The sequence below is a fragment of the Schistocerca serialis genome, chromosome 2, assembly GCF_023864345.2.
Source record: "Schistocerca serialis cubense isolate TAMUIC-IGC-003099 chromosome 2, iqSchSeri2.2, whole genome shotgun sequence".
NCBI lineage: Eukaryota > Metazoa > Arthropoda > Insecta > Orthoptera > Acrididae > Schistocerca > Schistocerca serialis.
In genome coordinates, this window is record NC_064639.1 from 392,985,766 (window position 1) to 392,996,657 (window position 10,892).

Below are 10,892 nucleotides of genomic sequence, written 5' to 3' on the forward strand. Positions count from 1 at the left end.
TTCACTTTTCTGGGTGAATCTGAATGCTGTCATTCCATGGACTGTTGCTTTGATTGTGGTGTGACGTAGGGCACCCATGTTTCATCGCCCGTAACAATTTGGCTTAAGAAAGCATCACCGTCGTTGTGGCACCGCTCAAGGAAAGTCAAAAGTCATTGCACTGTCTAAACGTTTGGTTTTGTGCGCTTCTGTCAACATTTTCGGCACCCAATCTGCGCAAAATTTTCGGTAATTCAAGTGCTCGGTCATGACGCCATATAAAACACTACGGGAAACATTAGGAAAGTCATCCTGCAAGGAGGAAACCGTAAAGCGTCTGTTTTCTCTCAACTTATTGTCCACTTCCTGCACCTAACATTCATTAACGACCGAAAGACGCCCAATCCATTCTTCATCATGCACATTTGTGCGGCCATCTTTAAATGCTCTCACCCACTTTCTTACCATTCCATCACTCATAATGTTTTCTCAGTAAACTGCAGAGATCTCACCAGGAATATCGATCGCTTTCACGCCTTTAGCACTAAATAATCTTATAACAGCCCGTACTTCACAGTCGCCGGGACTCACGGTTATCCGCTACGGTCGCAGGTTCGAATCCTGCCTCGGGCATGGATGTGTGTGATGTCCTTAGGTTAGTTAGGTTTAAGTAGTTCTAAGTTCTAGGGGACTGATGACCTCAGCAGTTAAGTCCCATAGTGCTCAGAGCCATATTCATGATTGTCGGAGGCATCTTAAACACACAGCACACAACGTAAACAAGTAAGAACCAACTATAATGGCGTCAGTGCGTAGACCCAGTGCTCATGCGCAGAACGCCGATCGCAGCGCTGCGGTACTTAGCTAAAAACCACGCCTCGTAAATTGAAATTTCAGCAGGAAGAAAGGAATGGAAAAGGAAGGATTCACTGATGCCAGCTTCATCGGGACTTCATGCAAAATCAGCGGCGAGGAGTAAAAATTTGTACAGGGCCGGGACTCGAAATCGAGATCTGATGCTTCCTAGTCAGCTGCGTTAGCCAGTGTGCCATCCGGACACAGCATTTTTCGAAACTGTGCGGAATATCTGGGCACGCATTCCGGCCGACGCACACTCCTACCGAGCTTCTCCTATGTGCAGTGCCCGTCCATGTTCCCCATGCTCACTACTGTGAGATTTCTACAGGGAACCGCACTGAAGATGATCGATTGACGGCCCATCGAGGTGAATCAATAATTGAATGCAAGTGTCTGTTCTCTCGGACATATTCGAAAGAACAGACACCACGCGTTCGTATATGATGCAATATGCATTCAGACATGCATGCACGTTCGAAGGAACACTGAATCGTACTTTCTAAATAAAACAAAGGCACTGCAGTATCGTGGGTAATGGTTCCTCTGGAATTCGCACGCAGGCGACCCTGAGGAGGTGCAAGTTTGAGAAAGAAGCGGGCAGGAATGTGCAGATAGCCGGAGCCGGCGAGTATCCGGTGGCGGGGTGCCCGCGGAAAGTCGGCCGCGGCTGCCCCGTGCTCTCGCCGGCTGTCCTGTCGCCGCGCCCGGTCCCCACCTGCCGGACGCAGGGTGGGGGCGCTACTTGCCGCATGCCGCCTCTGCCTGCTCGCCCGGTGAAAGGAGCCGTCGGGCCGCCTATAATAGGCCAGCGCCGGCCATCGGGCCATCAGTCGCCCACTGTAGCTCTCCTCTGCAGCCCACAGCATCGTTCCAGCGCCACGATGGCCCTCCACATGGTGAGTCGCTCCACATCTCACGTGTGCTCGCCCTGCGACGGAGATCGAGATCTTGTGCAACGTGACTAGCGGTGCAAATTTTTTTAATCAACATTTCTCTTCATCGTGACAAAAACTTTTGAAGCATATGTGTTGTTCTTACCGGGAATTTTTGTAGCTCCCATAGGGTTAGTGCTCACAACTTGTTTTATTACTGTCCCATCGTCGATTACTTCCTAGGGTCAGTTGCAATAATCAGATATCCTTAGGCAGCCATGTTTGGCAGGAGGATAGATAAATATTTTAATAAAATCAGGTTGGGTGTTAGAGCGCATTGTGTTAAACCAAACAGCTATAAAAACAATAGACTTTTCCATTGTCTTTTAAGCGGTCCTAGTCAGTACTACTGCGTGAATTCATTAGTCCCGAAGATAAAAGCCAGTAAGAAGATCGGAACGTCGAAATCTGCGATGGCAGACTCGTCTGGTACTAGTAGCATACAAATATGTGAATAAAATTCCTTCGATGTCAGGACACGTAATAATGAAACTAAACCAGCTATAAAAAGAGACACTTCCATCGTCTTTTCAGAGTTTGGTAGCTCTAAAAATAACCGCTGCTGAAAAGGTCGAAACGTCGATTTTTATAGTAATTTTGTTTGAAAATGGCACATCCTGATCCTGAAAACGATTTACTGAAACTGAAATGGAAATGCCGTGTGGCAAGGGTCTCCCGTCGGGTAGACCGTTCGCATGGTGCCAGTCTTTTGAACCGACGCCACTTCAGTGACTTGCGTGTCGTTGGGGATGAAATGACGATGATATGGACAACACAACACGCAGTCCCCGAGCGGAAAAAATCTCCGACTCAGCCAGGAAACGAATCCGACCCGTTAGGTATGACATCCCGTCGCGATGACCACTCAGCTACCAGGGGTGGACATTTAATGAAACTGGCACTGAAATTACATCATACAAATATATTTCTAAGGGCGTGAAGAAAGCCACTGAAATGTAATTCACCCACGAAGGAATCGGTTTATGACTAAATCTTTAATCCGAGGCTGCTACCGAGCTGCACAAACGAGAAGTCACGGAAGATCGAAAGAACGCTTGGGGGCCTGTTCAGCACGAGAGTGTCATAGAAGTGTTGAATAAGGTCCACCGGAGTCGCTAAAGGCAAGATGAAGGGTTAACGAAAATACTTATTTTTAAAATTTATTGTGCTGTCAGTTTAGAGTAAGTGTGTGTGTATTGGGGGGGGGGGGGCGGACGGGGATTTAGTGTTTATTGGTTTAGGTAGCCCAACAACTAGGTTATTAGCACTCTTCGGCATTCGCAGACGAATCGTGATACATGTGCTTTCTAGCGAAAATTCTGAGAGATTTGTATTTATTCGGTTTGCCAACGGAAGTTGTCGTTTCACTGAATCATCCGATGTTTAGTAAAATGGAGCCGTAATACAACACTACCACAAGGTGGGGTGAAGAAGGCAGATGTACTCGTAGATGTATATAGCAAGCCGGCCGCTGTGGCCGAGCAGTTATAGGCGCTTCAGTCTGGTACCACGCGACCGCTACGGTCGCAGGTTCGAATCCTGAGTCGGGCATAAATGTGTGTGATGTTCTTAGGTTAGTTAGGTTTAAGTGGTTCTAAGTTCTAGGGGACTGATGACCTCAGATGTTAAGTCCCATAGTGCTCAGAGCCATTTGAACCATTTGTATATAGCAAAATAGATCTCTCAAGCCACATCACTTCTTATGTGTTTTCCATGCTCGACGACAGTGGTCAAAGACTTTGTGAAAACACGTGTCAGTATTGACGAACTTTCGAGTGATTCATCTCGAGACTAGATGGAGTAGATACCTTTCAGTATCTTAGACTTTCTCCTGGGAAGAAATATTTACCGGTAGGAATGGATTCTCTAATGAATATCAGAATAAATCTGTGGTAACTCACTCGTCGGAAGCGAAACGTTAAATAACAGAACAGTGATCGATTGCCGATAGTCTAAGGAATTAACGTGTGTATAAAATGAGTCACGTTAATTTTTGCACAATAATCCAGCGACAGTGAAAATATCTTCTTCGTTATGACTATTATTCACTGGAGTTTCTCTAATCGTTGCACCTGTGCCATAGCATCATTTCAGAAACATGCGGTAATTCTGGTTCGTAATGTTTGAGTTTGATATAATATGGACCTATGTGCGGCAAAACGATTTGTCGTTCTTTCCCCGTATTCTCGTTTTGTAGGAGCAATCACAATGACACGCGCCATGCATATGCAGAATCGCTAGAGCTTGAAATTGGAAAAGTAATTGGAAAATAGATGCACTAGTTTAATTATCACAGTCAACAATAAGAGAAGAAGCGGTGATTTATAGTTTGCCATTTTTCATCCACAAATCGCGAATAAAAGAGCAGCCCGATTTTCAAAATTCCGCAGCCAGTATTGTTGAAGTATGCTACTGCAGAAGCACACGATCTCGAATGATGGTTGGAGAACTGTGTCCCCTTCTGGGTGACATAGGTTTAAGTTCATACACCACAGACATAGGTCAGACCCCAAACTTCCCTTACAATACGATCCAGTGACGGTATGTGTCACTGGAAATAGTGATTCGGTCCTTAGATTAGTATAAACAACGTGTTATCATTCTTCGACATATTCGAGAGTAGAAGGATCTTTTCTGGTACATTTTTACCCCTTCTCCTTACCTTTCATTTCCGTAAGGTATGATTACTACTTTTAGTGGAACAAATTCCTTGAAACATAAGGTTCTGCCTACCATTCCATTTTCAGTTTCATATGTTCATCCTTCGCCAAGGTCCCCCTGTTCTTAGGCTGTCTAACTCTGAACTCCACCACGAGAAGTGCCCGAGGCAAATGCATCTTCAATTCTTTGCAAGAAGTAATCTAATCTTTAACGTACGCAGTGCTGAGCCGGAGTAACATTTGTATTTACACCGCGTTCGGACAGATTTGCTTGGCGTTACTGGTGGCGAGCGCGCACTGCTACCCGGCAGCGCCCAATGAGCGCAAGGTGGAGAAGCGGGGCGTCGACGGCGGCGTCGGGGGCGGCGGCCTTGAAGGCCAAGGAGGTGGCTACGGAGGCGGCGGCTATGGCGGCGGCGTCGGAGGCGGCTACGATGGAGGCTATGGGGGCGGCTACGGCGGCGGCGGCGACGGCGGACACGACGCCGGCAGCTACGAGCCAATTCATGAGCACGTGAACGTCTTCCACAAGAGCATCGAGCCACCCAAGGTCAAGGTGCTCAAGGTGAGTAATCATCATTAATACCTCGCACTCCATCACTAGTGCGCTTAACGTAACATCACCAGCTGTTCGACACCAACAGATGATGCATCCGATATATGTGTGACAAGACTAAATCAAAATTGCTAGTTAGAGTGATTTCCTATTTCAAGAAACACTCATAGGTCTCATCTACGAATTACTAACACATTAACAGTTGGAATCTCAGACTTAATTGTTCACTTTCAAATGGTGTGAACGCCATAACGAAATTTCCCGTCACGTTAAAAGTGGAACAGTGTTCTGACAGTAACATGCTCTTACTAGCTCACATATACGAGAACCCCTCATTAACAGATCCAAAGCTTTGTACGTATGTCAGTTCCGCTTTGCAAAATCCTCCGAAGTTCCTCTGTATAACTTTCTGGGCCTGAGCCCGTGAGCGAAAAAGCCTCAGATCCTGCTTATGGGTTGACCCCAGATTTATTCTTCAGAGGAGCAGGGTTCAGAAATATGACAACTGGAATGCCGCTGTGATGATATGCCACCCCATACAGAAACGCCACTGTACAGAGAATCATGTGGTGGCTGGTTGCGTCGAGTGCCCGCTGGCCCTGACAGCGATGTTACTTTCTTATTCTTATTGTTCATCAGAGGACTATGTGCAGTGTTAGAATGTCCAGATGATCGCCCCACTCCCGTTTAATTACAAAAATTCGGTAGCAGTGTTCACCCTGTGTTTCCTATTTGAAGTGATTCCACGGAAAACGTTTTCCTTGGCATATGTGTAACAGCAGAAGATGCAGGAATAACCAAAGTTTTGGTACTTCCCCTCTGAAATGTTTCACAGCTGTTCTTTCATACGTTTTTACCCCAAACTAGAGACGGTGGTTGACGACCAAACGTCCAACTAGCGTTGCTAACTAACTCTGAATGAGGCCTACGTGTGCAGAACAATTTTCTCTGCAGCTGTCATTCAGGAAACATTACAACTGCTCCAAATCTAGGCATCAGCATTTACAATCAGTATCCCATCAAATGAGTTATCAATGTGATTCATCATTTGAGGTGCCATAAAGGTCCCTTCCGCTAGTACCTTGCGGATGTTTTCGCTAAAACATAAACGGCTTTTCTGCTAACCTTCCCCCGCGAGTACTGGCAAGCAAGAAACGTAAGAGAGACTGGCTTTGTCAGTGGCTAACAGTCACCATCATAAAGAGAAAATCAGAGGAAATCTTTCCACAACGTGATGAAGAGAAAGATGGCTTTTGTAGAGCAGAGTTTCGAGCAACCCACCTGATGTAACAGGATAGCTCAGCACTGTCACCAGTGTTAAAGATTAAGCTATCTGCGCGGTTCTTTGCCTATCGTTAAATAGTTTGCACATCTACGTGAATACGCCGCATGTCACTGTAAATTGCAGCACGTAGGATCCCTCATATAAGTGTTAGTTATGCTCTTTCGAACATCATTATCGTACGTATCAAGAGATTAATTACTGTGAGCATCCATTAAACACCATACCCTTTATTTTGTCATTCTGATGACACCGCTACATAGGGTAAAAGACAGATGCAGAATAACTGAGTCTTTCGCGAGAACAGCCTTGTCTTTCACTCAACGATTACCTTTTATGGTTTTACAGGTTCGCATGCTCTTTATCGACCAGTTGCAATACAGCATAGCGTTCCAGTACCTTGAGCACCATGTGTCAGGATTACTTGCTGTGAACATTCTTCCTGCCATGAACGGAACTAACTTATATACATATAACAACCTCTCGGTAAACACGGTCTAGTAACAAATGTTTGATGATATCTGTATAGTGCGTTGTTTACGATCTGTCTTGTGAGATACACTTGTTCAACCCTGTTGTCGAACGCCCCTTCCGTGTGACTGTTGATGTAGTACGTCATGTTAATGGGAATTGCAATTTGTCCGCAGATCCCGGTGCCGCACCACATTCCGGTGCCGGTACCACACCCCGTGGCCGTCCACGTGCCGCACCCGTACCCCGTGTACACGCGGCACGCTGAGCGCGTCGAGGTGCCGGTCATCAAGACCATCCACGTGCCCGTCGAGAAGCCGTACCACGTGACGGTGGAGAAGAAGGTTCCCTACCCCGTGGAGAAGCCGTACCACGTGACCGTGGAGAAGCCCATCGCCGTGCCGGTGCCCAAGCCGTACCCCGTGCACGTGCCCGTCTACAAGCACGTGTACCACCAGATCAAGGCCCACGGATGGCACTGACCGCTGACTCCGCCTGCCGCTGCCGCCCACATAGTCGCTGACTGTCATATGTACATTACACTCGCTCTCTCACCTCCAAACGGACCTCGCGTCCCATCATCCTTCGTTGTTTTTTTATAGTCCTTGTTATGTTTGTACTTTTTGTTGCCCTTTTGTAATAAAATGAGTTACGCTTACCTCTACTCTTATTTTGTACAACCAACTGTGAGAATTCCGTGGCTTTGGCGTATAAATTTCACCTGTGACGTGAAATCTACTTGAAATAGCCATTGTGTACTCAGACAATAGTCATCCAATACTAATATCTTCATGTAAGTATGTTAGTGACCTTACGTACATTAATACCAAGAGTAATTTCAGAATTTTTGCAGATACTTCAGGTACCTGTGATGAGATGCTGTCTGAGAAAAGCTGCTCAAATATTCAGTCAGATATGGATAAGGTTTCCAATTCACGCAAAGATCGGCAACTTGCTTTTAATTTTCAAAATCTAAATTGCGCAGCCAGTAAACAATATTTTATGACTACTGTATCAACGAGTCACAGTTCTAATCAGTCAACTCATAAAAATTCCTCAGTCTAAAAGTCCATAGGGATACGAAATGAAACATCTACATACGCTCAGGTGAAGCTAAAGCACGTTGAAAACTTCGGTTTATTGATATAAAAGTATGAAAAAGCAGCCAGTGTATAAGGGGTGGTTGGTTGGTTCTCAGAACTATGGGACTTAACTTACTTAACTTCTGAGGTCATCAATCCCCTAGAACTTACAACTGCTTAATCCTAACTAACCTAAGGACACCACACACATCCATGCCCGAGGCAAGATTCGAACCTGTGCAAAGGAGACTGCTAACAAATTACTCATGTGACTCATCCTATAGTACTGCTCAAGTGTGTGAGACCCGTACCAAATAGTATTAATAGGGGCTATTGAACCTGTAAAGAGAACAGCAGCAAGAATTATCACAGGTTGGTTTGATCTATGGGAGAGTGTCAGAGAGATGCTGAAGAAATTGAAATGGCAGACACTTGAAGACAGAAGTAAACTACTCCAGTAAACCTGTTTACAAAGGTTTAAGAACCGGCTTTAAAAGAAGACTCCAGCAGTATACTGCAACCCCCTACTTATAGCTCCCGTAAGAAGGTCGAGGACAAGATTAGATTCATTACAACGCACACACAGCCATCTAAGAAGTCATTCTGCCCTCGTTCCATACTTGTATGGAACGGGATGAAGCCCTAATAACAGGTAAAATACACATCACAGTGGTTCGCAGAATATAGACGCACATGCAGAAGAAGAAAACTTAATGGTCGTATCCGTGATTGATGTTCTTCTGAGCATGCCCTGACTCCCTAGAATACATCGATGAGGGAGACATCGCAGACAGCCACGATTTCTTAGAATGAGCGACATACGAGGTACGTCCAAATAATACTTGATAATTTGTAGAAATAATTTTATTTATTCGTCTACATTGATCTTATCTCCTTCAAAGCATCCCCATTAAATATTATACACTCATGCCAGCACTTCTCCCAATTCTCGAAACACTTATGGAACTCGATCTTTGGGATAGCACTCAGTTCTTTTAGCGATAGACTTTTAATCTCATCTAAGTTTCTAAAACAACGGTCCCTTAGAGGTTCTCTTTATTTTTGTAAATAGAAAAACGTCCTACGGGGCCACATTTGGCAAATATGGAGGCTGTGCACCATTGCTCTGTTGTTTTCTTACCAAAAACTCGCAAACAAGCAATGAAATGTGAGCAGGTGCAAAAGCCACGAGTTGTTTCGCCACAAATTTGGGCATTCTTTTCGGACTGTCTGCCGCAAACGGCGTGGAACATGTAAGTAGTACTCTTTATTGATTGTTTGGCCTTTGTGGAAGAAGTCATGACGCGCTATGCCGTTAAAAACTAAGTAAACAGTACTCAGAACATTGACATTGGACAGCACATGCCGAGCTTTTTTGGGAGCGAGAATGCCTTCACTAGAACTACTGAGGCATAGCTTCGACGTCGTACCCAACACCCATGCTCCGTCAACTGTTTGTTATGTATTGTTGTTGACTTCATTTAGCGACGCCTGAGTAGCTTCAGTTAGCCTCTGTTTTTGCTCGAAATCCAGCTTCTTTGACACAAATTTTTCTTTCACACGTTTCATACCCAAAACATCCGAACAGACTTCATGACTTTATGATGACCGAGTCAGCAACTTTCCTGATTGTGATTCGACGATCGGTCATAATCAGTTATTTTACTTTTTTATCTTTTTCATCTGTTGTTGACTTGCTAGGGCGTCCAGAACGTTTGTCATCTTCAACTTCTTCACGACTATCGCGGTAACTAGTAAACCCATGTTTTACTCATAGCAGAGACATCAAAAGCGGTATTCACCATTTCTGAAACTTTGTTACGTTTTGTTCCATTTTTTTAGAATAATTTAATGCAAATTCTCATGTCCACTTTTGAAACAATCAAATAATCACCACTCGTAAGCAGACACATGTACCTTTTTTGAAAACTGACAACACACTAAACATCCAATAGGACCAATGTACGTTGTGTACAGTTTATCAACACAACAATGAAACAATGCGTGACTCGGACTAGTACAAGGCCCAAAATCACAAAATTCCCAATACTTTTCTGTTACACATCTCACATTTATGCCACTACTTTCGCTTGTAATCCATCTCCAACCGGAAAGTTATGTTTCTAGTGTAGTTTTGAACCTCTTTCGCCAAGACAAGGTGTTCCTTATTCAAAATAATACATTATACAGACTGATCTATTTGTGCCTTCTCTCAGTTATCAATGTCAGCAGCTCATGGTCTTGTGCTTAGCATTGCTGACTCTCGCTCACGGGACGGAGTCGATTCCCGGCCGGATCAGGGATTTTCTGCAATAAGTATTGGATGTGTGTGTTGTTCTCTTCATCATTTAATCATTATTGACACGAAAGTTACTGAAGTGGCGCCAAATGAGAAAAGAGTTCTACCAAGCCAGCCGAACTCTCTGGAAGAGAACTCCCGGCCAAATATGCCACATGCACTTTTTCATTTTTTGGTAATACGGTATACCGAATAACAAATGGAATTTGCTTCGTTCTAAGTACCAATCCTTATTTACGAAAGGTATGTAACTGCATAGACAATCTATACCGCCATGAGAAGATAGAGTCTGGACCGATACTGGTTTCAGAAAAGTAAATTGTGCAGTTAACAGCTGATCGACTGGATGACGGCGTATCCAGATACTACCGTCGACTTGGTGTAACAAGAAATCTGACAGTTCCAAGGCGACATGTTTCCACTGACCCATGGTCAAATCCTTATGATCCCATACTCACTGCATTCGTAATTCACGATGTCATTGGGTCAACATAGCAACAAGTACCGGTCGTCCGGTGCGGAAACCTATATTCGACAGTTTTCTTGAATATTGTACTGCCAAACGGCTTGACCCTGCACCACAACTGAACTCCGTCGATTGCAAAGATTGCTAACAATCCTGCTTCACATACCAGGTAAGCCTGCGACCTCTACGCTCTGTGACGAGGCGTGGACGTTCAACACCTTATCATTTCCAGAATCAGATTTTCACTCTGCAGCGGAGTGTGCGCTGATATGAAACTTCCTGGCAGATTAAAACTGTGTGCCCGACC

At 44.8% G+C, this 10,892-nt stretch overlaps 1 protein-coding gene across 1 annotated transcript in view; it reads left to right on the forward strand.

The window, feature by feature from the left end:
* Window positions 1–7,396, forward strand: part of LOC126456015 (homeobox even-skipped homolog protein 2-like) — a 47,898-nt gene extending 40,502 nt beyond the window's left edge. The window contains exons 3-5 of the mRNA XM_050091771.1: window positions 1,361–1,733; window positions 4,695–4,994; window positions 6,915–7,396. Coding sequence (XP_049947728.1) covers window positions 1,361–1,733; window positions 4,695–4,994; window positions 6,915–7,220 — 979 coding nt within the window. The 3' untranslated portion in view covers window positions 7,221–7,396. The remainder of the gene's footprint in view (window positions 1–1,360; window positions 1,734–4,694; window positions 4,995–6,914) is intronic.
* The last annotated feature ends 3,496 nt before the right edge of the window (window positions 7,397–10,892 follow it).